General features: G+C 52.4%; 12 protein-coding genes across 12 annotated transcripts; 7 read left to right on the top strand and 5 right to left on the bottom strand.

Moving 5' to 3' along the window:
* The first annotated feature begins 231 nt into the window (after positions 1-231).
* Positions 232-984, top strand: BJY04DRAFT_107281 (uncharacterized protein). The gene has a single exon (XM_073708060.1). The coding sequence runs from the start codon at positions 283-285 to the stop codon at positions 778-780; it is 498 nt and encodes a 165-aa protein (XP_073568573.1). The 5' UTR covers positions 232-282; the 3' UTR covers positions 781-984.
* On the top strand, positions 985-2,457 carry BJY04DRAFT_107282 (peroxidase). The gene is made up of 2 exons (XM_073708061.1): positions 985-1,298; positions 1,357-2,457. The coding sequence occupies exons 1-2, from the start codon at positions 1,189-1,191 to the stop codon at positions 2,180-2,182; spliced, it is 936 nt and encodes a 311-aa protein (XP_073568572.1). The 5' UTR covers positions 985-1,188; the 3' UTR covers positions 2,183-2,457.
* Positions 2,458-3,056: 599 nt separating this feature from the next.
* Positions 3,057-4,829, bottom strand: BJY04DRAFT_220823 (uncharacterized protein; the record flags this gene model as incomplete). The annotated part of the gene is made up of 2 exons (XM_073716974.1): positions 3,057-3,990; positions 4,081-4,829. The coding sequence occupies 2 exons, from the start codon at positions 4,827-4,829 to the stop codon at positions 3,057-3,059; spliced, it is 1,683 nt and encodes a 560-aa protein (XP_073568571.1).
* Positions 4,830-5,327: 498 nt separating this feature from the next.
* Positions 5,328-6,319, top strand: BJY04DRAFT_195039 (40S ribosomal protein uS13). Its single transcript, XM_073712152.1, has 3 exons — positions 5,328-5,417; positions 5,572-5,737; positions 5,849-6,319. Exons 1-3 carry the CDS (start codon positions 5,414-5,416, stop codon positions 6,144-6,146), a joined length of 468 nt encoding a protein of 155 aa, XP_073568570.1. The 5' UTR covers positions 5,328-5,413; the 3' UTR covers positions 6,147-6,319.
* A 497-nt stretch (positions 6,320-6,816) lies between these two features.
* cp3 (carboxypeptidase C PRC1) lies at positions 6,817-9,240 on the bottom strand. Its single transcript, XM_073712151.1, has 2 exons — positions 8,430-9,240; positions 6,817-8,384 (listed from the first exon to the last, which is right to left on the bottom strand). Exons 1-2 carry the CDS (start codon positions 8,935-8,937, stop codon positions 7,219-7,221), a joined length of 1,674 nt encoding a protein of 557 aa, XP_073568569.1. The 5' UTR covers positions 8,938-9,240; the 3' UTR covers positions 6,817-7,218.
* A 307-nt stretch (positions 9,241-9,547) lies between these two features.
* BJY04DRAFT_220820 (guanine nucleotide exchange factor SDO1) lies at positions 9,548-10,680 on the top strand (the record flags this gene model as incomplete). Its single annotated transcript, XM_073716973.1, has 2 exons — positions 9,548-9,614; positions 9,695-10,680. The coding sequence occupies 2 exons, from the start codon at positions 9,548-9,550 to the stop codon at positions 10,678-10,680; spliced, it is 1,053 nt and encodes a 350-aa protein (XP_073568568.1).
* A 91-nt stretch (positions 10,681-10,771) lies between these two features.
* BJY04DRAFT_107245 (tryptophan synthase) lies at positions 10,772-12,410 on the bottom strand. Its single transcript, XM_073708059.1, has one exon. It carries the CDS (start codon positions 12,211-12,213, stop codon positions 10,894-10,896), a length of 1,320 nt encoding a protein of 439 aa, XP_073568567.1. The 5' UTR covers positions 12,214-12,410; the 3' UTR covers positions 10,772-10,893.
* A 2,509-nt stretch (positions 12,411-14,919) lies between these two features.
* On the bottom strand, positions 14,920-15,603 carry BJY04DRAFT_220818 (uncharacterized protein; the record flags this gene model as incomplete). Its single annotated transcript, XM_073716972.1, has 2 exons — positions 14,920-15,209; positions 15,288-15,603. The coding sequence occupies 2 exons, from the start codon at positions 15,601-15,603 to the stop codon at positions 14,920-14,922; spliced, it is 606 nt and encodes a 201-aa protein (XP_073568566.1).
* A 2,634-nt stretch (positions 15,604-18,237) lies between these two features.
* On the top strand, positions 18,238-20,703 carry BJY04DRAFT_107169 (uncharacterized protein). The gene is made up of 4 exons (XM_073708058.1): positions 18,238-18,430; positions 18,511-18,627; positions 18,739-19,130; positions 19,198-20,703. Exons 2-4 carry the CDS (start codon positions 18,530-18,532, stop codon positions 20,517-20,519), a joined length of 1,812 nt encoding a protein of 603 aa, XP_073568565.1. The 5' UTR covers positions 18,238-18,430; positions 18,511-18,529; the 3' UTR covers positions 20,520-20,703.
* Positions 20,704-20,878: 175 nt separating this feature from the next.
* Positions 20,879-21,464, bottom strand: BJY04DRAFT_195021 (uncharacterized protein). The gene is made up of 2 exons (XM_073712150.1): positions 21,064-21,464; positions 20,879-20,998 (listed from the first exon to the last, which is right to left on the bottom strand). The coding sequence occupies exons 1-2, from the start codon at positions 21,153-21,155 to the stop codon at positions 20,887-20,889; spliced, it is 204 nt and encodes a 67-aa protein (XP_073568564.1). The 5' UTR covers positions 21,156-21,464; the 3' UTR covers positions 20,879-20,886.
* Positions 21,465-21,516: 52 nt separating this feature from the next.
* Positions 21,517-23,503, top strand: BJY04DRAFT_107107 (glutamate decarboxylase). The gene is made up of 3 exons (XM_073708057.1): positions 21,517-21,851; positions 21,898-23,091; positions 23,138-23,503. The coding sequence occupies exons 1-3, from the start codon at positions 21,616-21,618 to the stop codon at positions 23,250-23,252; spliced, it is 1,545 nt and encodes a 514-aa protein (XP_073568563.1). The 5' UTR covers positions 21,517-21,615; the 3' UTR covers positions 23,253-23,503.
* An 847-nt stretch (positions 23,504-24,350) lies between these two features.
* Positions 24,351-26,915, top strand: BJY04DRAFT_195016 (uncharacterized protein; the record flags this gene model as incomplete). The annotated part of the gene is made up of 2 exons (XM_073712149.1): positions 24,351-25,056; positions 25,106-26,915. Coding segments are annotated over exons 1-2 (1,640 nt in total), but the record flags the coding sequence as incomplete, so codon positions are not given.
* Positions 26,916-26,954: the final 39 nt, after the last annotated feature.

The raw sequence follows: 26,954 nt of genomic DNA, 5'->3' as shown, positions 1-26,954 counted from the left end.
GGGGGGGAGTATAACTAGTTGCCTCCAACTACCAAACAACAGAATAAAGGGGATGGAGAAGACAGTGGAGCTCTGATCCGTAGGCTCGCCGCTCTTCTTTGTAAATGTAGTATCAACTGTGAGACGCTGTACATACAAATCGTCTCGTTTGAGCTATAGAAAGAGTAGTATAGTAGTCTTTGTCCGAGAGATATATATATTGCAATCTAGCAATATCTTGATAGATAGTTTCTCTCTACATCATCTACAAATCTATATCCAAACCTACAAACTCACCTCAAAATGACCTCCTCAACCCTGGCGTCCCTTGCTGACCTCTCGAACCTAACCTCGTCCCAAAAAACCGCCCTGATAAACACCATCGCCAAAGAAATGGCCATGACAATGCTCACAATCTCAAAAGAACTCCAACACGGCAATCTCCAAGCCGAGAACACCCAACCAATATACTCTTTCATCCGCACAATCCAGAACCACGAGGTCGCGGCGCGGCACAAGCTCGAGCGGAAACTAGAGCGGTATGAGCGACAGGCGAGGGAGTCGCGAGCGGAACGTAGGTGGATTTTGCGGGAATTCGAAAAGATGAAGAGAAGGATCGAGGTTTTTCGACGACGGTGGACTGAGAGGATGAGGGCGCGGTTGCAGCAGCTTGTTCAAGACGAGATTATGGAGAGTCAGATGCTGGAGCAGGACTCAGAGTCAGGGTCGAATTCACGCTCGGGGGAGAATTCGGGGTCGGGCGATGGCGTGGCGAATCATGGGGACGGGAGTAGTCAGTAAAAATGGGTCTCGCTGATAAGGGATCCATTCTGGTTTGGGGAATCCCGAGGTTCGCTTTTTCTCCAGATTGACGGCTTTTGATCGCACTTGAGAGTTGTCGGCCTTTGTGAGATTTTGATGCTCTTCTGTATGCAACAATGATGATAGGATAAGATCAATTTGTCACAGATACCTTGTCGTCTCCATTATACCCGGTAGATCCAGATCGTAGGAGTAGCGAGAGCAGCAAGGACGATAAGACAACGTCAACCTCGGCATTTGAATTCCTGGTTGCGAATTTCGAATTTCGGGAGACCGAGGCTCCACTGCTGGCTTGGAGTGCCATGTGTCCGTCGCCATCACATCAACATCATTCTTCATTCTCTCCTTCTCTTCCCTTTGAACCACCATTCCTCACACTCGTCCAAGATGAGCAAATCAGCAGATTACGCCGCTGTCCGCCGCGACATCGCCGCCCAGCTCAAAAAGCCAGGCTACGACGACGGCAGCGCAGGCCCCGTCTTCGTTCGACTTGCATGGTTCGACTCCTTCTCCAGTATCCATCATTGACTCGCATCTAACGTTCTCAACACACAGGCACTCCGCCGGCACATATGACCTAGAGACCGACACCGGCGGCTCCAACGGCGCCGGCATGCGCTATGAAGCCGAAGGCGGCGACCCTGCAAACGCCGGCCTCCAACACGGACGCGCCTTCCTCGAACCCGTAAAGGAGAAGCACCCCTGGATCACATACAGCGATCTCTGGACACTGGCTGGCGTCGTCGCGCTTGAAGAGATGGGCGGTCCCGCTGTTCCCTGGCAAGCCGGACGAACGGATCACGTCGACGACTCGAAAGTGCCTCCACGCGGCCGGTTACCCGATGGCGCGCAGGGCGCCGACCACCTCCGCTTTATCTTCTATCGAATGGGGTTCAATGATCAGGAGATTGTAGCGTTGACGGGCGGACATAACTTGGGCCGATGCCACGCGGATCGGAGTGGGTTTCAGGGACCGTGGGTGAACAACCCGACGCGATTCTCGAATCAGTTCTTCCGTCTGCTGCTGAAGATGGAGTGGAAAGCGAAGACGTTGGAGAATGGGGTGAGTCAGTTTGTGTATGTTGATCCGGACGCGGAGGACCACGAGGAGCCGCTCATGATGCTACCGACGGATATTGCGTTGCGGGACGACCCAGCATTTCGGCCGTGGGTGGAAAAGTATGCGGACGATAAAGAGCTGTTCTTCGATCATTTCACAAAGGCGTTTGCGAAGTTGATTGAGTTGGGAATCCAAAGGGATGAGAGTGGGAAGGTTGTGAACACAGATAATGTCAAGGGAGGGTACGTCTCTGCGCCGAAGAAGAGCAATGTCCCGACGGGGCCGCCGCGGCCAGATCGGGCTCAGAAGGCGAAGTTGTAGACTGTTGCTGTTTATGTTTGATGCACTGTTTTATTAGTTAGATGTTAGAGGGCAGAAGATCAGGCCAGATGAATAGACGATAGATTCTCAGCCGCGAGAAAGGAAGCAACAGAGAAGAGAGGGAGAGAAATAAAGGAAGAAGCCCCTGATCGAAAAGAAGACAAGGAAGGTTGCGGTCAGACCCGGTCGAATGCGGGGAAACGGGGGTGCTCCGGGGTATTTGCAAATCTACGCTTCATGATTGGTACAGACTAAGACAACAGAAATCAATTGGATCTAACTGGAAACACAAGAGATTCGCAGTAACTATGGCATAGCCAACAATGGAAACTTAGTCCGACGCCGCTACGCTCGACTCTGAGCTTGAGTCTGGGATCCGCGGGTAAGGCCGATGTCTGGTGTACTCTGTTGGAGAATGACTTGAAGCTCGACTGTGGGCTCGACTCTGAATTTGACTTTGTGGCCGACTGCGGGACCGACTTTTAGACTTCCTGATGCCAGCCTCACTGCGATGCTTCACACTCTTGATCGATCGGGGAGGCTCGTTACCTTCCTTTTTCTGTTCCTCTTCCTCTTCCTCGTCAACATCCGTCATCATCGTATCTGACTCGACAGAACTATCTTCTTCATTGATTAGCTCTGGCGTTTGCGATGATTGAACATCTTCGCGAGGCCCTCCAGTCACAATATTCATGCTCTCCATCGCGCTGGGGATAAAGGCTGCAGGTGCAAGATGGAAGCGCTGAGCATCTGGCGGCGTCGCCATTTCTGTTGACTTCCATGGGTATTCCTCAGGGTATCGCGTGTAATCAGTAGCTAGCCAAGGTTCGCTGGTTTCAAGAGTCAAAAGGCCTTTGTTTTCGTCCGACATCATCTAGCACACGGTGTTCAGGGCTTCGCGGAGAACACCCATGGATGGATTAGTGACACGTTCGTAGAAGAGTAATGGAACCTGTTTGTTCTCCCACCATCTTGACGGAACTTTGTCGAGCGTTGGCACTCCCTCAGATACAATGAGGCCATGGTTTGTGCTGTCATACATACGGACGCCCTGGATATTGTTTTCGCCGCGATTTGCGCCGCTCCAGAACACTCGATAACTGTCTTGATCACGGTAGATACCCCCAAGCCAGCGATAGGTTGCGAAGTCCCGAGTTCCATCGGCTTTCTTATATTTAAATCTGATGTTCTCAGTGTGGTCGAGGAGGGAGGTCCCTGGCATCGGTTTCACCGCCAGACGGGGAGGAAGTTCCTTGAACGCCCTTCGCACTCGAATCTTATTAGTCTCTTCACAGTTTGCACAATCAAGAGGCTGTTGTGGGGCAAAAGCCCGTTGGAATAACTCCTGCATTATCACGCCGTCAGCATATCTCTCGGGATCCAAGACAGGAGGCGTTATGCAGTGGGCCACGATGTGCTCTTCCTTGATGTCCTCCGAATCACACTCGCAAGTCGTAGTAACTTCGTGGTAAGAAACAGTGAACTGATTGAGTCGGTTGGCTACCGCATCCCAGAGAGAGCTAACAGCGTTGGGGTCGCTGTCTTCGACATCGCTCTTCACCTTTTTCATCAACACCCGGAAATCCTCTTTCAATTTGGCACCGGTTTCGGGGGTACAAAGATCCCAGTTGGCATCACTAAGCTCGATGGACGCTCTTTGCAGTTCGTTATACTCATGACACCAATCGGGATCATGTCGGTCTGCGTTGGTAGACCCGGCATCAAGCAACATACCGGCGGTAATCACACAATCAATCGCCGACGAGTTGCCGCTATAGACTGGACCACGGCCCAACACATTCCAGATCCTACCATCACGATCGACGGAGAGCTGACCATTCGCGTCTTCAGAGAGCCACACTTGAGATACGGCCGGTTACGATCCAATTGTAGCGTACAAGATCTCGTCAGCAGAAGTGGCATGGAGATGTCGCGGGGGCAGACGAGACGCAGCGCTCGAATGCCGCTCTAGATTCCAGTAGGCAAAATTCATTGTGGCTCGTTGAATGCTTTCTCGCAGCAGAGAACTCTGCCATTGCTCCAGGCCACTGTCATTGGCCACCTTTAGAGCATGAGGTAGGAAGCTCGCGATAGCAGGGTCTGCACTGTGCATTCGGCTCGATGAAAGAGAAGCCTGTTCAACCCATGTATCCCTCCAGCATTGTGGTGCGTCTTCGGGCCGAACAAACGCTTTTCCAGGACGAATGCCATCAGCTAGAAGGTTTGGGTAGAACCGACTCACCGGTGCATACACCTGCAGACGTTCCCGGGAATTGAAGGGTAGGGCATCCCAAGGTACCTTCGTATAATCAAGCAGCCGAGGACCAGCATCTCCCTTGCACTCGTAGAACCGATCCAAGTCTTGGGGTCTATGATGGGGCGCTGTGTAGTACATGAGTTTTCGGCGAGCCTTCCCTATCATAGCATTCGTGCGGGGACGGAGCTCGACCTTGAAGCCCCAAAAGTAGAAGTCAAACCAACGCAGGATATCCTCCCGCGAAGGTCGACGGCCTGACGAGGCGCCAATGAGTGACTTGTAACCCAGAGGTCGGTAATCATCAGGTGGGTCGGGGAAAATGTCCAGGTTCAGTTTTGCTCCAATCTGCTCCTCAATATATGGAGGGTCAGGGTAAGTGTAGTGCTCCATTTCAGTTAGTATATCAAACAAGGAGGATATAGATAGAGGTCGATGTTGTAGTTGCAGATGATTAATTCAGGGCAAAGAAGGGCAGTTGGCTGCATGAGTATACACGAGACCTTTATAGGATGTAGAACAAAAAATAACCATTTTGTTTGTTACAAGGATGTCAAACGTGCTTTCAAACTGGCATAATGCCATTGTCGAAAGCGAGACAGAGAATAGAACATGTTGAGCCTCGCTTCTTTGTGTGATCGTTTCACTTGTAGACGCGTGATGGAAACCTACCTAGTTAACATTTGGTCAACAACCTTGATAACCTTGATGTCCAGGTGTGGAAGACTTGACCCAAAACGGAAAGTGCGACGAAGACCACGTGACTATTATAGTCATGTGACTGTCTGCCCAATTCTGACTAGCCCATCTCCAAGCGAGCCCTTACGGCACCATTCCAAAGGCGGCTAGCGGCTCTTACCCGATCCCACAACGGGCGAGCAAAGTTGAAGTCGCCAGAGCGCTCGACTTGACCTCCTTCTCACACCTCTCGCTGTCGACAATTATATCCGCGATCCCGTTCGCGCCCATCGCCCATCATGTGTACGTGCCATCTCTAGCTGCCTCTGCTTGTCTATTCTGCCGCTCTTCTGCTCTTTTCGACTGTTCGGCAACGCTGGAAATCGACCTTGCGAAGGAGTTGAAAATGCAGCACAACGAGATAAGGGAATTTGACTGACGGGTTTTTCATCTACAGCGCTCGTGTCCGGCGAGAAGACGAACTTCCAGTACATCCTGCGTCTGCTCAACACCAATGTTGACGGCAAGGAGAAGATCATGTACGCCTTGACCCAGGTCAAGGGTGTCGGTCGCCGTTACTCCAACTTGGTCTGCAAGAAGGCCGATGTTGATCTCAACAAGCGGTACGCACAATCCTCTCAGAATCTGAATCCTGCACGAAAAACCCCATTCGACATCTCCACCATCCTGGACCGACATTACATACCCTGAACGCACAATCTAACATCTCCCAGTGCCGGTGAACTCACCACCGAAGAACTCGAGCGTATTGTCACCATCATGCAGAACCCTACCCAGTACAAGATCCCCAGCTGGTTCCTCAACAGACAGCGCGACATCACCGACGGCAAGGACTCCCAGGTCCTTTCCAACGGTCTCGACAGCAAGTACCGTGAGGATCTCGAGCGCCTGAAGAAGATCCGCTCCCACCGTGGTCTCCGTCACTACTGGGGTCTCCGTGTCCGCGGACAGCACACCAAGACCACCGGCCGCCGTGGCCGCACCGTCGGTGTCAGCAAGAAGAAGGGCTAAACCATTCCGTTCGCTCTCTTTTTTTGTGCTGGGGATCGGCTGTGGTGTTTCTTGTTTGTTGGTGTGTTTTTTAACGAATACCTGACCGAAGGCGGGTCTCTGGCTGGTTGTCCCATGATTAGGAAAAAAAAATGGACGCTCTCCGGGCCCGGAAATGAAAAGACTCATACCAATTGAATGAAAAAATTAGATCAATATTGGTTTCTCGTCACTTGCGGTCGGGCAGTGTGAGGCTGGGGACCTTCGTAGGAGGCATTGCAGCCATCGGCATGTATCAATTTCGTAGCTCCGTCCCCCAAACTCAACACTTCGCCCGGCGACGCCATTCACCTTCCCCGCACACGCCTTATCTACCCATCCGCCCTGATCGTTCGTCCTGACTCCTTTGTCAGGTCCATGCTCCCTTACCTCCCCCGTCCCCCTTAACGGCTCAAGCAAGAAGTCACTGGTACATGTTTCCCTCCCACCATTGCCACTTCGCCTTCTCCTTCAATGCTTCCATCTCCCCGCAACTAAACGAACATTCGTCGTGTGCTATCTTCATTAGTAGAAGAATTCCATTATATATATATATATTCATGTTCACCTGCCTGTACGCACAACTTAAGCCAGAAGTGGCAAGCTCTTGTAAAATGTGATTGAATGCATTCCAGTCATGGCTTTTGACTACCTAGACTGTGTAAAGGCTTTCAGCCTGTTGTAAGGACTGATGGGTCAGGGTTGGCGGCTCGGTAGGTGGAATGAAATACCTAGGCACTAGAAAGGACTCTCTGGTTTCAGGGTTCCGAAAGGGAGTGGACATAATCAATGATCAAAATCACGATGGGGAATAATATGAATCTGCGATGGTGCTAGGAGCAGGTGGCAGTTCTAATTCTTACGTCTTGAATAGATACAGTCTATATATATAACGCGAGAGAAACTAGTGGTACACTCCGTTGTGAGAGAAGAAAAGAGTCTGGAAAACATCTTCGCATTGACATGAATTCAGAAACTATAAAATGAAATCGTGTTCGGAGGTACTAAGTAAGAGACATCACGCATGCAGATCGACGTCTGTGTATCGTCTAATCTAGAACCACTCACCACCCAACCAGCGGTTGAAGAACTCGAGAGAGGACTCGGGCTGGTCCATAGGGACCATGTGACCGCCGCCGTAGAGACGCATGAAGGTGAAGTTGCCGTGGGACTTGACCTGGCCAATCTTCTTGCCCTTGTGCTCGTTGTCGACGATCTCAAGGTCCTCGAGAGGAAGAGGAGCGTACTCCTTCTGGCCGGGCCACTCCAAAGCCTCAGTCCAGGCCTTGTTTCCGAGCCAGTTGCAGATGAAGTCAGCGTCACCGGCATAGATGAGCACGGGAATCTGCTCGAGAAGGCCGGGGACGAGACGGTGGAAGGGCTTCATCCAGTCACCGTGGAAAAGGAAGTTACGGTTGATGTCAAAGTTGCAGGAGTCATAGCCTGAAACCTCAGCACCGACAGCCTCACGGACGTCAGCCTGGTTGAGGTAGTCGGAAACGTAGCCCATGCCCTTGTAGCAGAGGTTGCTCTCGTCCTCGCACTTGCCGCGAACGTCGTAGACGTTCTGACCGGTGCGCTGGTAAGGAGCAAGCAGAGCATTGTTACAGTAGATAGAGGCAGGGACACAGACCCACGCGCTCTCGCTGTTGTAGCAGGACTCGATCATGGATTGACAGCGAGGCAGCGCATTGTCCATAGACTGGCAGCTGCTCTCATCGAGCACAGCAGGGTAACCACCGTCACCGCAAGCCATGGGACGGTAGTACTCGTACTGAGTGAGACCGTCGGTCAGACCGTTACCGATCAGAACGGACTTTAGGTTGATGTTGCGCTTCTGGTGAGCGAGGATCTCGGAAGCGAACTGGGGGATGTAGTGACCAGCATAGGATTCTCCGGCAATGTGGAAGTCCTGCTTCGCATACTCGGGGAATTGCTTGAAGAAGAGAGTGAGTAAGGCATACACATCCTTGCCGGCAGCGACAGTGTCGCTAACAGCGTTGTTGCTGTATGAATAACCAACGTTGACAGGCTGGTCAAGGAAGATGACGGAGGCGTTGGAGTTCCACGAGAAGTCGTTGTAGATTGGCTTAATGTTCTCGCCAATGCTGCTAGGTCCCAGCTCAAGGAAGAGACCAGTCAGGGAGGAGCATCCTGGGCCACCGTTCAGCCACAGGACGACGGGGTCGTTCTCGGGGTCATTGCGGGACTCGAAGAACCCTTCAAGAGTTAGACTTCATCAGCAATATGGAGTACAGTACTTACAGTAGAATAGATGCTTGTCGTTGTCGTTGTCATCCAAATAACCAGTGTACTGCTTGACCTTGGGGTCGATGCCAAGGGCAGCAGGGTCTGTGGCCTTGACACGAAGGTCGTAGGCCTCGAGCTTGCCTTCGATATCTCTCTCCTTCTCGCCATCGGCGTTGGTCACCCAGACGCTCTGAACATCAGCACCACGGACGATGTGGTCCCAGTGAGAGTCAGGACGACGGGTGTGCTTCTTAGGCAGAGAGAAAATGGGGTTGTGGTCCAGAGAGTCGGGGAAGGCGTTGGCAACCTCTTCCCAGAGGTCACGAGCTTCATCGGAGAGAGTCTTGAGCTGCTCCTCAAAAGCTTCGAGAGGCTTGTTCAGCTTGGGCAGGTTCTCCTTGACAGTGTCCTTGACGGTATCTTGGAGGTTGTTCCCGAAGTCCTGGAGACCGCCGAGGACCTGCTGGGCGGGAGAAGCCGCAGTGGCCGCTCCAACGAGTAATGAAGCTGCTAGAACTCTCATTATGATATGATGAGACTAATAGCAAGTGATGATTCGAGATGAGTGAGGATCGAGATGGAGGTACCTAGGTAGTACCCAGGCAGGTGAGGACCTTCGGAGGCAACCGCTTATCAGCAATGCGAGCCAAACAAGGTGAGCTAGATAAGGGAGAGGGCAGTGGGGAAGTTAACTCACGATGAATGAGACTCTTACACCGAAAGAAGCAGCTAGAAGACCAGCTACTTTCTGACAAGGTACAAGATGAGGAGAAGAAGAAGCAGATGAGGAGAGCCGGGGAGGTGGATGGGGATGAGCACAGGTGATGAGGCGGTGGCAGGCGATGACGCCGATAGCAACCACAAGGGCAGCCAATCACAGTGCCGTGCCTCTCGGAAGGATTTGGTCACGGGACCTGAGTCACATGCTGAGTCACCTTTGCGGGAAGAGCCCGCTGCATTGTCAGTCCCACCAATCACCAGCCAGCATCCCACTGCGACTCTGACGTCGATTCTCTCGATTTTATGATTTCTGACGATAACAAAATATTTCATATCAACACCTCTCTCTCTCTCTCTTCTCTTGATACCCACCTGATAGACGTATACAGCTGGAAATTCCAGCAACCGCCAGAATGCCCATCAACCAACCCTCCAACCAAATAAAATTCACAAACGTCTCGATCGTGCGCCTGAAAAAAGGTCCGTCCCACCCCACCCCTCTCACAGACCCCTCTCACCAGACCCTCAATCTCTCTAACACCACTTTCCTTCTCAAACAGGAAAGAAACGCTTCGAACTAGCATGCTACAAGAACAAACTCCTCGAATACCGCTCCGGCGCCGAGAAAGACCTCGACAACGTCCTCCAAGTCCCCACCATCTTCCTCTCCGTCTCAAAAGCCCAGACCGCGCCCTCAGCCGAACTAACCAAGGCCTTCGGCGCGTCGACGCCCGCCGATGAAATCAGGCAGGAGATCCTGCGCAAGGGCGAGGTGCAGGTTGGCGAGCGCGAGCGCAAGGAGATTGTCGAGCGGGTGGAGAAGGAGGTGCTAGATATCGTTTCGGGGCGGTTGGTCGATCCTATGACGAAACGGGTTTACACGCCGGGTATGATCTCAAAGGCATTGGATCAGTTGAGTGCGGCTAGTGGACAGTTACAGCAGCAACAGCAGCAACAGCAGGCTGCGACCGCGCAAATTGGGGAGGATGGAGCGGGAGGGGATGAAGAAGTGACGGGGGCTGCGTCAGCGTTGCCGAGAAAGCCGTTGTGGACGGGTGTGAATGGGAATAAGTCGGCGAAGAGTCAGGCGCTCGAGGCCATGAAGGCGTTGATTGCGTGGCAGCCGATTCCGGTCATGAGGGCGCGGATGAGGCTTCGTGTGACGTGTCCTGTGTCGCTGTTGAAGCAAAGTGTCAAGTCTGCGGCTCCGGCCGGAGGAAATAAGGAGAAGGAAGCGTCGTCTGGAGGCGGTGCGAAGAACAATAAGAAGGGAGGAAAGGGCAAAGGGAAGACGAAGCGCGACGAGTCTGACTCCGAGGGGGATGATGCAGCTTTCCAGCCGAAGGGTCCGAGCAACGTCAAAGATAAGATCTTAAGCTTTATCGAATCGGTCGAGACACAAGAGGTGGCGGGTAGTGATGAGTGGGAGGTAGTAGGCTTCGCTGAGCCAGGAGCGTTCAAGAGCCTAAATGATTTCATTGGCAATGAGACAAAAGGACGGGGTCGGGTGGAGGTTCTGGATATGGCGGTTACCCATGAGGATTAGGTAGGTTATGATTATTGTTACGATCAGTCGAGTTGCTATGAGCTATGATAGACAATATACTGCATGAACTTTACGGCTATCTTGGTCATATACAGTTCAGAATCCCAACTACATACTAGTCAACCTATACACACCAACGCCGAAACACAAAAATGTACCCAGGTATCACCACCCCTCCGTTCACAACGCCGCATAGAAAACTCCAGAGCAGGATCACCCAGAAACAAGCAAGACAACATCCCTCCCATTTCCCAGTTCCCTCGCAATCCTGAGAGCCTCCAACACAGCATGCCCCGTCGCCAGACTCGGCACAATCCCCTCATGCTCAACCAACACACGCAAGCCCCTAACAGCCTCTTCACTCGACGCAGTGACCGTCTCCAACCGTCCAATATCCTTCCAATGCGCTAGTTCCGGCCCAGCACAGGGGAAATTCAAATCCGGTGCGACGGAGTGAGCGGGAAGAATCTGCCCATCGTCATCCTGCAGAAGCAGTGTCTTGCAGCCGTACATCACCCCTATCGAGCCGTGAGACAGAGGAGCGGCGTCTGTGGCTTCCACAGCGATGAGCCGCACGTTCTTGTCATCGATAAAGGGTGCGAACATGCCGAGGGCCGCGGGCCCAGAGGGCGAGATGAGAGCGTCAGGTCGATATTTACTTCTTCCTTTCTGCTTGCAGAAAGACTCTTTGACCTCCTCGCCAAGGAGTGACTGAAATGTGCGCATGATAGTCGGAATAGGATGAGGGCCGACAGTATTCGTGGTAATGTGGTACGCCGACTCGAGATGGGAAAGAGAATAACGAAGAGCTTCGTTGGTCGCTGCTCGAAGGGCGCCTTTGTCTTTTCCTGGAGAGTGTGCGGCAACAACCGTCGCTCCGAGCTGTTTCATCTTGTCAACCGCGTCGGGTTGCGAGATGATATCAGAAGCACCCATGATGATCGTGCACTTCATGTTCATGCGTGCACACAAGGAAGCGCAGACGAGGCCGTGCCCTGAAAACCCGCACTCTATAACGATCTCTCTCTTCCCGATATGATAGGCGAATATTATCTGTCCGATGACATTGCGGGCTTGATTGCTGGCAAAAGGATTCAGGTCTTCTCGCTTCAGCCAGATATTTGCTCCCCCAGCTGCCTTTGTCAGATTCTGTGCGAGTTGGAGTGGACTAGGGCGGTTGAGTGGGCAAGCATTGAAGTCGTTCCAGAAGGCGTCACTTGAAAGGCTGCCATGAAACAGAGCAGGAAGGCCAAGGAGCGCGTCCATCTGTAGCTCTGGAGCAAAAAGGCCACCGAACTGACCAAACCGAGAAGGGGAATCGGCAGGTGGGATTGTGATGTGTTGTCGATGCCATGATGGAGTAGCGAGGGGTTGTGTGAGAGCTAGGTTGAGGTGATCGATAGGGTGGCTTTGCTGCTTCTTTTCCTCTTCAGGCACACGAGAGAGAATCTTCAAGTCATATTTGATTTTCTTCCACCGTGAAGGGTATGGCAATCTTTGAGAGCGGCGGTGGGACTTGACGGACACAAGCATGGTCAAGAGTTTCTAGAAGGCTATCAGGGTAGTTGATGGTGAATACAGGCCGTGACTGATGAAAAAGCCGACTGCCAGAAGGTATAGAGACTGCCGAAAGACATTATTTCCAACTGCAAAAGTCCGTACAGCTTATATACCCCATGGTCCTCACCCTCCATCTCCCATTGTCAGCGGATAATACACCCGGAAGAGAGCAGAACTTGAACCATCAAAGTATACCACCCAACTCAGCTCGCTCAGGAAGACTCAGCAAGGGCTCAGCAACCTAGCCTACGCACACTCCGCTCCAGCCTGGAGCCACGATATCCAACCATCGCACACCATGTCCTCCATCCGAAGAACTATCACACCTAACAAGGTTCACACGCCCCACTAGACCAGCACGGTTCATCAGATGAGCGAGCCGGGGAACCGGAACGAATTCCTCGTGTAGATCGGGGATCTAGATTGCAGACAAAGAACGATCGACCCGACTTCAGTGGTTAGGAATGAAGGAAGGGGGAATGTGGGTGCAAGATGGATACATAGCACGGGCCCGCTGCAGTGGCGGGTACTCCGTCTGCGCTGCTCTATCCAGGTACTCGGGACAAGTGTGTGAGACAACTCCTCAGCGAAACCCGTGGGGGCGGGACGTGCAAGGATGATCTGATCGCATGAAGATCGTGGTGGCTCTATGATCAGCGATATCGTACGATGTTGGGGACCAGATCGTCTCATCATTACAGGGATGTGCGGGATATCGAATACGTAGTCTGCCTGAAGGTACTTTGGTATCGGCCTTTCTAGACAGACACCCCTGACGTAGAATATCATCGATCGACACGGCATGAACGCCGCAAGAGCCAGGAGCCATTGGGAGGAAGAACATGAGGAGGTCTAGACCTGACAAAAGTACCAAGAAGAAGCAAATGAAACACGATGCCATTCTTGAACAGGTGAGAGGCAAGACCAATGGCCAGGGTACTTTTCTTGAAGCCATTCATATCCCTAGAATCCTCCTTATCTCAAATCCTTATCCTCTGTAGTCTGCTAAAGGGAGATCTGACGGAGATCTTGAGGTCCGTGCCGGCACTATTAAAAGTATCATGCCCACAGTGGCAACCAGTTACCCTCTTCTGTATAGTTTGACCATAGTAACGCCATTTCCATTCAGTCATTCCCTCTAGGTTAAATAGTACTTAAACGCGACATTCCCACATTGTATGAAACGGAGAATATATCCTCGCCAGTAATATCCCTTATGCTCCAGGCTAGACGCACTCGAGAGAGCTACATTCGAACAAGAGATGCCAATAAACCACGAAGTAGTGGTAATCATCCTGCCGTAAGAGCATATGGATCGATCTTTACAAGATTTTAAGTAGTTTGCTGGATTAAGCACAACGCCTTCCCATCGCAGCTCCCTTCTATATTCTGATTTTCCAAAGGAAATATCCTGGTGATTTCTCCGCCATGAAGTACCCCCCTGCTCTTCTGGCATTGAGCGAATGAATCTTCCTCTGCAGCCATCGCTAATGGAGGGAAGAAACACAAGGAGCATAGATAGATACTGATCAGTATTGAAAGCTCGACTCACTCCAGCCATCAATTCAAAGTATCCCAGTTCGACGGCATGTCCTCAATGAAGACCACGCCGCGCAGACTTTTTATCCCGTCTATCTCACAGGCTTTTCGAGGGTTCACTGATTATATCATTGCAAAACAGTGAGAGACGTCACATCTTGAAATTCACACCCTGAGGAGCAAAGCCAACGTTCAGGTGAAGCAACAGGAATTGATCCCCCTTCGAACTACTGTGACGCCAAGGCCTGGCTTCGTCGGCCCCGTTGCGATCCTTGTATAAAGAAAGGGCAGCACTGTTTCAGTTCAATCTCGATGCCTGGATTCTTGTGCTACAATGCAAAGTACACTGTTGCGGTAGGTAACGGCAGGATTAGGATAAAAGAATGGCCACTAAAAGTCACCAAACTTAATAAAGAAACGCAGTGCCCAGGTTTTGAGGGAGCTAATCAGAACAGGTCTATGGCCTGATGCGCTGTCCATTTGAGTGTGGGGTTTTATAGAGCATCTGGGCATCACGCGACATTACTCTGATCTGGCAAAATGAGCATAATCTGGATAATGAATCGCTCATCGGACTTTTTATATCCGGTAACTACTATGTGACTGTGCTCCAATTATTGACTTGGCGCATGCTTGTCACAGCCCGCTCGCTGTTCACGAAATACAGAAATTAGCAACACTACACTTTTTGAAATGTATATTATTGGCTAGTCTGTGAGTAACAGTACATGGTGTTGCCGCCAGCGATCTTCTAATCAAGCTGGTCGGATATTCTCAACATTGACAAGCACTAAACGCTCTAAAGATTTCCGCTAGTGATCGCTGTGCAAACTAAGAAGCGACAAAAAGGGACGGAAGGTAGAAAATCATCCCGCAAGCACTGCTGCTGGAATGACGAGTGTCCGGGTGTCAATCAAATATTGAGCGGGACAATCGGGAATAAGTAGATGGGTTCCTCTGAGTCGTTGCCACCACTGCGGTGTAAACGACTATCCTGCATACAGCAAAGCCGGTATCGGAAAGAGGGGTAAAGAAGAAAATATCGTCGAACTGGTCGAGATGGTGGCCGTAGCGGGCGTGATAAGAGGTCAATAAATGTTCTAGCTTCTTGGAAGGTAGGTTTGAAATGGCAGAATGAATCTAGGAGCAGATCTGCACGGCGTTCAACGCTCGTGTTAGATCCCCGGGCGGCACTGGCATCGGAATCCCCTTGGTTGAGATGGGTGGTGGAACGGTACTTCCAACCTTCGGCAGGGTGTTACGGATCGAGTCCGTGACGGTAGTTCGGGGGTCGTCCTCGAGCGGATCAAGGAAGAGAGTCATGGTTGAATCGCTGAAGCTCTCTGGATCGACAGCCGTGGTGGACGATAATGACCCTGTCGTACCCTGTCGATCTTGGATGAATTCGTCATGGTAACTTGTGGGAGGCACTGGTGATTGGTTAGAAGGGTAAACTCAATGTACGCCTCGAGAAACAATAATATTGATCCACAAGTGAGAGCACAAACCTCCATCGGACAAATCCAAACCCAGGATCCTGGGCCGAAGCTGGTCTAGAGCCGCGTCGGCAACCTCCCGGGGGATGAGGTAGTCCGGCAGGGTGGTACAAGGAGAGAGTGACAAGTCCATTGAACGTGGGCGATCTTCCTGAGCTTGCTGGAACGACCAGGCAGCCAGGCGCTTCTGGTGCTCCTTGTCGAAGGGTCCCTTGAATTTCGAAGGGGGGATCTCGCCTCGCCGATAGTACTCGATCTTGATCCCTGACCCGGAGGGTTTGGCCTTGTGTTTCTGAAAGACCTTCCGTAGTTTGTCGCGTAAACTCATCTTGGCAAAGTTCGAGAGAAGGAAATAATGGATCAGGAACAATGGGATGGAGTGGAGAGGGCGTCTTCCTGGAGCGATACGTCACAGCGGAAGGGCCTTCCCAGCAAGGGAATCAGGGCGTTTGGTGTGCGAACACAGGCGACAGTCGAGGATCTCGAGAACCCTTTGTATCATCATTTGCAGGGTTGGTAAGGGTAAAGTGATGGGCGCTGATGAGGGTTGTGAGGGGGAGTCGGAGGGAAAGTAAGAGACTAAGAGTAAATGAGAGTAAGAGACGAGGGAAGAGGAGGAGGCAAGCGAAGAATGAGGGAAGGAAGCGTTAATGCGGGATCAGAAGAAGAGAAGGACTCATTTGTGCAATAGTGGTGGATGGGGGAATTGGCACCCCCACACTGCAATCAATTAAAGCAATAAGAGCAGTGATAATTCCTGTCGACTGGGTCTGTTGGGGATTGGCGGTATTATTATAGAGAAGCACAGAGGCACAGGGGGGATTGAGCCGGAGATGCGATGTGTGTGGAACTGAATAGCTACAGTCTGATTGGTATTCCGCCAGATGCCGTTTGACCCGTCCATCTAGAGATATCGGCGTCATTTTCCATTCTTCCACGTCAAGAATTGACGAGATGAGAGACCCATCGGACAAGCCGTGTCTCCGTGTCTGCCCGGCCGATTCCGGTGAGGGACGAGACACTGCAACGTGGACTTGGTCTCCCCCGATGGCAAAAAGCAATATCCATGCATGGATGGGGGATCGCCAGCTGGCGTGGAGAAACAGACAGAAATATCTGCTTCTTGAATCCTGATCCTTTTGCTCTCATTCCATGAGAATCTGGATTGAATTTACCATCATCGAGGCTGACGTCTAGACAGCAGACCAGCAAATAGAATCAGCGCAGTTGGGTTACATTCATTCCACTCGGGCGTCTCCCAGACTCCCATCACTACCACTGCCCAGTGCCTGGCCACATTCAAGCACGGGGTGTCGGCCGCAAATAGAAGTGGTGAGAATGTTGTACCTCCTGACCTCGTCATGATTTACTAGTAGCCTTCGCCTAACTGCTACAGTGCTACTGCCGCTGCAGCGAACAATTCCAGAAGGAAGAAAACCCGACTAAGCCTCTCGATCGGCGAGCCACCACAACCCCTCGGTCCCCTCCTCCAGCTTCCTCCACTCAAAGGATTCAAGCCACTGCCTGTCATCTCTTGGCGGCCCTGATTGCTGCAGGGAATCTCCCACTTGAGATAGAGACGAGAGCGATACTCAAGTGCGCTCTCGAAAATCCAAGAGACAGAGAAAATCTCACAATCCTAACGCCTTCAGCATATTTAGCGACATGATCCGCCCAGTCATCGCGAAGTTTCAGCACTGCATGGCGGGCTTATTAGGCACCCCGTCAGCAACCCATGAAATAGGTAGCATCTTCCGATGAATATTCACCATCTCGCCTCTCTTAGTACTCTTTTTAAGTACTTTTTTGACTTTACCGCCACGCTCTTCATTATACTATATACCACACGGCATCCCATAACCGTCCTCTCCTTGCTTTGGTGGCTGCTCATTAACTGCCCTAATCCTGTTCTCTCTCTTGTATTTTGGCAGTAGTACAACCTTACAACCTGTAGACCTTGTTTTCAGTCATACCCGGATATCTAATACCGAAAGACCGATTATTTCTACAAATGGTTGACCATGAACAATAAGTCTGCCTACATTGTACAGTCTGGTGCAAACTGGCATTGACCTGTGTTTGACCAGACTAAACGGTGACAAAGAGAGCATACACTCTCAGATGAAGAGTGCTTGAGATGCTATACCACGTGTATGATCATCTATCTTCCTGTAAGTGGACTATTGCAGGTGACAATAATACATAGTCATGGGTAATCGTAGCTAGCTTCTATATATATATAACCAATCCGGCCATTTCCATCTTAAACATCTGCACCTGGCAAACCCCCATCAACCGTTACTACTAGGCGACCATCACTACTTACGAGAGCCACACAGCCCACTTCCGGCAGTCTACCATTACATCTCCCTCCTGGTGAAGCTGTCGTGTGCCTGTTGTTCTATTGTAGAGCTAGGTGATGTCATATAGGCTTGGCAGGGCTAAAGCTGCACGAAATAATCACAAAAGTCCTACAAAAGGCTTCCCCAGAAACAAGATCACAAAGTCAATAGTCTGGATAATAGATTGGATCGATGAAGCTGCTGTAGATAAAAGTAGAAAAACTGCATCTCTAATTGACCCTATACAGCAGCTCAACACCCACTCCCTCCATCTCCACAGGATGGAAGTCGACAGCACGCGACATCATCGCCGGAAACGACACAGGCGCAAAGACCGAACTGAACAAAGAACCTCATCGCATTCAGTCACAACAAGGGATGCTATCCTGAAAGCAGGTATCATGTAATATTAGGAGTCATATCCCACCGCTCACCCTTTCCCTCCCCTTCCTCTCCTTGAATTGAGCAACCGGACCCTTGAACACGACACCAAGAGCTACACTTTTCACGCACGACCTGCGCAACTCGCCCTTTCGTTCCAGTACATACCCCTCTACGCTACGGCCAAGCTGATCCGAATTTCCTCGTGCAATTGTCGCGTCAATAATACCTATACCGACAGTGGTGCCAGAAGCGGCCAGCTTGCAGCGACTCCCGGATTAACGTTCGCCGAGTGAATTACCTTTTAGGAGTCGGCAAGAACCAGATCTCACTCTCATACCAGCCCGCCCCTAACTTCCCCTACCTTCGATCATCCCTCCCAACTGCTTTGCGATTGAGCAAAATTTACATCTCAGCCATCTGAGCCTCGCAGTAAGCCCAATGCCTCTTCTCCGACCCATCGCATCCCCCTTCCTCAGCCAGCTGTGTCTAACCCACATCCCGCACAATAGGTCCCACCGATCCGCCATAATGCCTAAGAAGGGAGGAAAGAAAGCAAAGGGAAAGAAGGGTGGTTCTGCTTCGGCAGCTGCTGCGACCAACAAGGCTACCGAGACTGTTGCTGCTGCGTAAGTCACCAATTTTCCGATTGCGCACATTTCGAGCTTTGTCTCCACGTCGTCGCGAAAGCTCATTGCGCTGGATCGAGAATCGGCTGATCATGGGTTCTCACGTCACAGCGTCCCCGATACCACCGTTGAAGAGACTGCCACCAAGAGTGAGAGCGAGACCGAGCAAGTTCCCACAGGTGCTGTCGAGCCTTCCACCACTAAACCTGTAGCCGCTGCGCCGGAGACCACGACCGAGACCCCTGTGGCCGCCCCACCAGTTGCTGTCACCGCGCCCTCGGATGTGAAAGAAACTTCGCTTCCCCCAGCAGAAGAGACACCGGTAGAGGTTACTAAGGTCGAGGAGGCTGAGAAGTCTGAGACCCCTGTCGCTGCGCCCCCGATCACTGCCGCCGCTGCATCGAACGCAACCGAAGTCCCAATCCCTCCGGTTGAAGAGCCGCCGGTGGAGGAGGCGGTGGACAAGGTCTCCAAGACGGAGACGCTGAAGCCCGAAGAAACTGGTAGGGAACAAACCTGGGTCGTTAACGACTATGGCTTTCGTGACTTACTGACTTTGCTCTTTGGTAGAAGTGCTGCCCAAGAAGACCGCCGAGGATCTGGACGTGAAGCCAGAGACTACCGCCGTTACTACCCCCGAAGTCGTTGCCGCGTCGACCTCCCTCCCTGAACGGCCCAAGGAGCTCGATCACGCTGAGGAACCCCAGGCGAAGCGTCCCCATGAAAATGGCCCTCTCGCAGCTGCCGCGGAGGAGAAGCCGTCAAAGATTCCCAAGGTCGATGACGAGCTAGTAGCTCCAGCTGTTGAGACCAAGGCCCCGATTGAGAAAGAGAATGTTCCTAACACCACGACAATTCCCAGCGAGACAGGTGTGTTGCAGCCTCAAATGGTCCCCGGACTCGGTGCGGACCCGGCTGATAAACCATTGAACATCTTGGAAGTGCCCGGTCTTTCCACTGCTAGCGATAAGCAAGCTGCTCCTGCGGATGAGACCTCGAAGAAGCCTCAAATCGGCGCTCTCAGTTTCGAGAAGGAGACAGCCCCAGAGATCAAGGCCCCAGAAACCACCAAAGCCGAGGTGACCCAACCCCTGGCCGCTACCACGGCAAACACCGCCAAAGAGGAATCAAAGACTATTCCCAAGTCTGAAGAACCTGCGGTGACCCAACCCACGGCTGCTGCTGCAGCTCTAGGAAGCAACACGACTGCGGAAAAGCCCAAGGAGGTCCAGAAGGAACCATCTGTAGTTGGCAAGACTACTTCAGATGCCACCACTGGCCCTGCTGCCACCGTTGGTGCTTCTACCACTGGTGCTTCTACCGCCAAAGAAGAGTCCAAGACTGTCCCCCCTGTCAAAGAGGAACCTGCAGTGAGCAAGCCCACGGCTGCAGCCACGGCTGCCGGCGCAACCAGTGCGCCCACCACTGAGGCAACTAAGGACAAGGTGGTTGAAACTCCCAAGCCACAGCAGGAGACCCCTATCTTGACCAAGCCCCCTGTCGCGGTCACGCCACCTGAAAAGGCCCACGCAGCTCCCATTGTCAGTCAACCCACTAATGCAATCTCGACTGGGACCACCGACAAGCCAACCACGGAGCAAACCAAATCCGTGGGTCTGCCTTCGAATGTCCAGCTTGAGAAGCCCTCGGCTCTTTCCGACAGCGCTGCTGCAGCGCGTGCTGCGACTCAGAAATCACAGCAGGCCAAGACGGCTGAGCCGCAAGCCGCCCAGGAAGGTCTGAATCCGGCCGCTGCAGCCGCCGCAAAGCAAGAAGAGCCCAAAACCTCTACAGAGCAGGCCGATTCTGCTCAACAGGACGCCGCCAAGGCTGACAGGCGGAAGAGTGGCGGCTTCTGGGGATGGGTTAAGCGCAAGGTCAAGGGAACCTGATCGGTCCCTCTATATCTTTGTTGACGTTTTGTTTTGTTTTGATTATTGCGTTCAGATTGCTCCATCCATCACCCAATGAGTGGACGGTGTATTGGGGGGTGTTTGGCGGGGCAAAGATTGGACCCCGCATTGCTGATACCCGATTCCGTCGCAAAGGCCGATGCGAAAGTACTGGAAGACAACAAGAAAAGACCCTATAATTTTGCTTGACTGTATGATACGACCAATGGACGGATAATGGAATGGGATACCACGCTGCTTGTTGGATCGCTGTTGCTCAGATAGTGCACCTAGTATTAGTCTGTAGTCGACTATTTCTCTCTTTAAGATATCAATGCTATACACACTGTTCTTTTTGCAGGCTGATTCACCGCCACCTCATCGCTGCTAAGCGATGACTACGTACTCTGTAGAACCGATCTCGGGTCAGCCCCCCTCCCATCGTCCCCATTATTGCGGAGTTTGCAAGGTTCACAATCCTGGCAGCAGAGCATCAATCAGCATTGTTCTCACTCATAATTATCAGCTTTCAGACAATCTATACCTCGTCAACATAAACGCAGCTTGACAGACAGGGTCAACCAGGACTTTTTTGAGAGCAGACTCAATGATGACATGGTGTTCCACTTTCTCCATCGTGGCTTTCCATGAATAACATCATGAATCCACTCGCCAGCCAAGCTTTCCCCAAGCTTTCACTCCCACTTATTCGCTGGCCATATGTCCAATTTCCAGGACGCGTGCGGTGATCTGGCCCTGAAACATTCTAGTCCCATCCCACGCCCACGAACAAGGTTCAATCGAGCGATTCGCTGCGCCAAACCCGGCCACGTCTGCGGTCCTTCGTTCCGGCTTGCCCGAACGTATGATGCAGCAGGGATAGTGTGACGGCCACATTAATGCCGCATCATGGAGGGGCGCAGCTCTCTGAAACCTGCTCTGCTGTGCTCAGGCGAGTGGGAGTGGGAGGAGCCGAAGATCTAGCTGTACCTTTCGATTGACCGCTTATTTTCTTGGATCTTCCTTATATACCTCCCCTCGTCTCTTCGACTTTTCTTTTTCTCACTCACGTTCTGTACTACTCCTATCCGTCATCATGGTTCATCTCGCAAGCATCAAGAAAGACGAGGCCATCCAACCTCTTCACAAGCGTGTCGATTCCATCCAGCTTGAAACGACAGAGGAGGATGGCTTCTATTCTACTGTCTACGGAACCCGGTTTGCTACCGAGCAGCTTCCTCACACCGAAATGCCGGAGCGTGAGATGCCTCGGGAGGTCGCTTATCGCATGATCAAGGATGAGTTGAGCTTGGACGGCAACCCCATGCTAAAGTACGACTCCCTATAACACTCGCCATCAAAGCTAATTTGTTTCTAGTCTGGCGAGTTTCGTCACGACCTACATGGAGGATGAAGCCGAAAAGCTCATGAGCGAGTCCTTCAGCAAGAACTTTATCGACTATGAAGAGTATCCTCAGTCTGCTGAAATCCAGAACAGATGTGTCAACATGATCGCTCGGTTGTTCAACGCCCCTACCAACAGCGAGGATGAACACCCTATGGGCACTTCGACCGTCGGGTCCTCCGAGGCTATCATGCTGGGCACCCTGGCCATGAAGAAGAGGTGGCAAAATAGGCAGAAGGCCGCAGGAAAGGACATCTCCCGGCCTAATCTTGTTATGAATAGTGCTGTGCAGGTCTGCTGGGAAAAAGCCGCTCGCTACTTCGATGTCGAGGAGCGCTATGTTTACTGCACGGAAGACCGCTACGTGATTGACCCCCAGCAGGCGGTTGATCTCGTGGATGAGAACACCATCGGTATCTGTGCCATTCTGGGCACGACATACACTGGCGAGTACGAGGATATCAAGGCGATCAACGACCTTCTGGTTGAGCGCAACCTCGACTGCCCTATTCACGTTGACGCAGCGAGTGGCGGGTTCGTCGCGCCTTTCATTCACCCTACCCTGCAATGGGATTTCCGTTTGGAGAAGGTCGTCTCGATAAATGTGTCCGGCCACAAGTATGGACTGGTCTATCCCGGCGTTGGATGGGTCGTCTGGCGGTCGCCGGAGTTCCTACCAAAGGAACTCATCTTCAACATCAACTACCTGGGTGCCGAGCAGGCCAGTTTCACATTGAACTTCTCCAAGGGAGCGTCCCAGGTCATCGGCCAGTACTATCAGATGATTCGTCTCGGCAAGCGCGGATACCGGTCGGTTATGGTGAACATCACCCGCATCGCAGACTACCTTGCAGACCAGCTGGAGCAGCTAGGCTTCATCATCATGAGCCAACGGCGCGGTCGGGGACTGCCCTTGGTTGCGTTCCGCCTCCCTGCGGACCGAGAGGAGGAGTTTGACGAGTTCGCGATTGCGCATCAGCTGCGTGAGCGAGGCTGGATTGTGCCTGCTTATACCATGGCGCCGAACAGCAACTCGCTGAAGCTGATGCGTGTGGTGGTGAGAGAGGATTTCACCATGAGTCGATGCGACTCGCTATTGGGTGATATCAAGCTTGCTCTGAAGAGTTTGAGCGATATGGACAAGGCAATGTTGCAGAAGTATACAAAGTATGGCCCCATACCAACGATTGATCAACGGAGCTAACTGTGACAGACACGTCCGTACTCATTCAACCAACTCACACAAGGCGACTCACACGCACCCGCACTATAAGCAGGAGACGCACTCGCTGCAGGGCAAGACGGGCAAGACGCATGGCGTGTGTTAGAGTGCAGGGAGTCGGAATGAGCATTTTCTAGCGATCGCAGGCAGTTGACATTGGATATACAGCAGGATAGCGTTTCTTTGTTTGAGAGAATTGATATGCACTGGGTTCTTAGTCCTCGGGGCTATTATTAGCAGTTAGTTACTCCGTGGCTTCCCCTCCTCAGAACGTCAGCTCCGACCCGATGATTCCTGTTGGATTCTGCAATATAAGTTAGTCCATCACGAAGCGCTGGAGGATCCCCTCGTAAGTCCCCTTTTGTTCGCACAGCCTCGTGTTTGCATCCAATCATTGTGGTCTTGTCCCACTGGCGTCCTCCACCAGTAGTAAGAATAGTTAAGTTAGTTAGAGAAGACACGACACGACACGACAACATCGCCATCTTTCTTTCATCCTCTCTCCCCATCAGATCACCCTCACCCTCACCTTTTCCCTCTCTCCTCCCCTCCCCTCCCTCTCTCTTCGTGTTCTCCCGCGTCCCTCAAGTCCGGGCTCGCCATCTCCATGCCCTCCTTCTTCCGCAGAAAAGAGAAAAAGCCGTCGTTATCCTCAGCTGCTGCATTCCGATCGGTCGAGCACCTCCCTCCTCACCCTCCGTCCTCCGCCCCTCACTTCGACAACGACGACAACAACAACAACGCCAACGCCAACGCCAACACCACCAACACTCAGGCCGACAACTTCTACCACCTCCCTGTCTCCACTTCGCAGCAGTTTCCGCCCCATACCCATACCCAGCCTCAATCTCAGTTCCCATCGCAATTCCACTCTTCGCAGGACCCCAATCATCAGTCTCCTGCTCGCAATCCCGCCCGTACCTCGCTGCAGCGGTCTCACACCCAACGTCTCCGTACACCGCCAGACGCTTCCACTCTCTCGCATTCGGCCTCCACCGTCACGGTAGTCAATAATAGCCCTTCTGCCCACCTCGCGCCGCCTCAGTCCTTCGATGCTGACGTTTCCGACCAGTCCTGGCCTTCATCCCCTACTGACAAGCCTGACGACCAGGAACCCCGTCGGTCCAAGCGGAGCCTCTTCTCCTTCCATTCTTCTACCTCCTCAACGTCCGTCCGAGACCAGTCCAGCCTGGTAGAGCGTAATCGATCGGTCAAAAGGTCATCCGTCACGACTAAACGGCAATCGCAGCAGCAGCAGCAGCAGCAGCAACAGCAACAACAACAACAACAACAACAACTACAACAACAACAACAATACCAACAGCAACAGCAACGCCAGCAACCACCAGCCCAGCCGGAACAGCCGCGTTCGTCGGTGGACAATTGGTCGAGAGATTATGCGGTAGACGCCCCGGAGACTGAACATCGTCCACACATGCCGCTGCAGCCAGGCCGTACCCCTGATCCCGGACTCGCCCCCCACATTCGCTCATCGCACCCCTCGCCCATTCCCCGGTCCAACACGGATCCCCATCTTGCTGATCAAGTTTATCGGCCACCGCCCATCGACAATTCCCGACACGCCGATCTGGCTCCCACATCGCATCAATTGGACCCCCGACCGCCTTCGAGGCAATCCATTGGACCTCCGTCGCCGTTTCCGCCTCCGAAGAGCGAAACCTCTTCGATATCTCAGCTTGGTGCGATGTCCGACCGACCGACTGGCGGAAATCAACAAGTTCAACCCTCGACTGCGCATGCCTCGAATCAGGAAACCGGTTACCGATCCGCTGGCCAGCAGCAGGGTGCTGAGACAGGGCGCGCCACTCCTACAACCAAAGACAATCGAAGTCGCGACGATTTGAGCGAAGCCGACGTCCGCAATTTACTCCAGAAGCTCGACGAACTTCGTAAGCCTACGCGTTTTGAATCCAAGATTGAGTCTTCTAACCATAACAGAGGCCAAATACTCCAAAGTCAAGCGATACTACTTTGAGCGAGATGCCCAGGTGCAGCAGCTACAAAACACCGTTGCGCACCAACGCATGGCTGTCTCTCGGACAGTCCTTGACGACAACGAATATGCCAATCGATTTGGCCGTCTTGACGGTGCTATCAAAGATCTCGCTTTCTCGATCCGCAAAGACTGGAAGACAATTCCACCTTGGCTCAACGGCTACGTCAATGAGGATGCTCCCACTACAGGCACAAAGGAGATGACCGCTATTGGCCGTGCCGTCATGAGTCGCTGGCTCGTAGACGAGCTTTTCGAACGCTATTTCCATCCTGTTCTCGAACCTGCTTTCAGCCAACAGCTCAAATCTATTGAGATGACCCTCCGTCGACAACAGACCAATAACAGCACAGAAGAAGACAAAGAGAACTCTATCGCTCGAATCTCCAACTGGCGCCGTACAACCCTCGACGGCCTCGGCGATGCTCTTCAAGGCCCCGCGGCGGACGAATACCGCGCTGAACTCATTAACCGGCTGGTCGATAACCTCGTTGCGACTCTGGTCAGCAACCTTCACGACCCTCCCCCTCCGGGAATCGACAATGGCGCCCGCATGATCGTTGAGAATGCCGTCGGGATAGCCGAAAAGATCCCCTTGGAATCGCGAGACATCTGCGTCGATTATATCGCCCCAGGCTCCCCGATCCACGACGCAACAATGAAGATTGAAGCCGGCGTGTTGCCACCGTTGACGAGCGCCGTTCCCCCAGACACCCGACAGTCTGCCGAAGACCACCACCGCCACGAAACTCCTGACGAAGACCACGGTGAGCCTGATCGTGACTCACTAAACAACTCCGCACCACCAGGGCATGACACCGCCCCTGCAGGCCGTGAGCAGCGCATGCGCTCTGTCTTTAACAACTTCATGGGCCGGAAGCCAGGTCCGAATCAAGGGCCACCTGGAGGATCTGTTCCCCCTCCGACAAACGCTAGCACAGTCACCGTGGACAGCGTTCGTCGGGGATCGGTTGGTGTACCTGCATCAGCTCAGACACCAGCTCCTCCAGGGGGACAAGGGCGAATCCGGCTTGCTGCATTCGTTACAGCGGAGGTACGCGGGCGCGGACCGATGAATGTGCTGATCAAAGCACCGGCCTATCCGATTGAGTGAATGTCTGGTCCCATAGGTGTGCTACGATACGAACATGAGCTTGTACATGGGTACAGTTGTCAGTCAGTATATAATGTCCTCCGAAGTACAGACTTATCGGAGCGGTCCTGACCACTGGGGAGGTTCTGGGACGTACAGATTGTGTGACGATGAGATGACGGTCTATAATTGGGTTACATATCGACTCGGTTCGTTCCATTTGTTCCTGGAGTCTTTACTACTGTTATGAATTCTCTTACTATATTTCTCGATGCCTGCTAGAGAAGCGTCCGTATATATCACTATCGATTGTTCATGCTCCAGATATCACATTCCTTTCGGGACTAAGCTATATTGATGTCTTTATTTGTTCTTCTTTATTTTCGAAAGAGGAAGACCCATCTCTCCATGTTTTATCAGACTCAAGTGCTCTCGGGTGCTTCAAAGTGGTCTCGATGTTTGGCTGATCGTCCCCCACGGCTCCCTCGTATTCAGGACTTAGCTCGCCTCGGCGCTCGCAGCACCCCTCTGTCTCGTATTCTGCAATCCCAAGCAATTATCACGTGTAACTGATCAGCCTATATTTGATGAAAGGCAACCTTGATTCTGTCTGCAAAAGTGAGGGGTGGAGTGAGGCTGAGTTGACTCCCCAGTCTGCCCACCTACACCTTATCTACTCCCCCAACGCCCTCACTCCCTCT

The sequence above is a fragment of the Aspergillus karnatakaensis genome (genome assembly GCF_047715665.1).
Source record: "Aspergillus karnatakaensis strain CBS 102800 unplaced genomic scaffold BJY04scaffold_43, whole genome shotgun sequence".
NCBI lineage: Eukaryota > Fungi > Ascomycota > Eurotiomycetes > Eurotiales > Aspergillaceae > Aspergillus > Aspergillus karnatakaensis.
The sequence above is the reverse complement of the archived record's forward strand: the minus strand, read 5'-3'. Positions and strand labels throughout refer to the sequence as shown.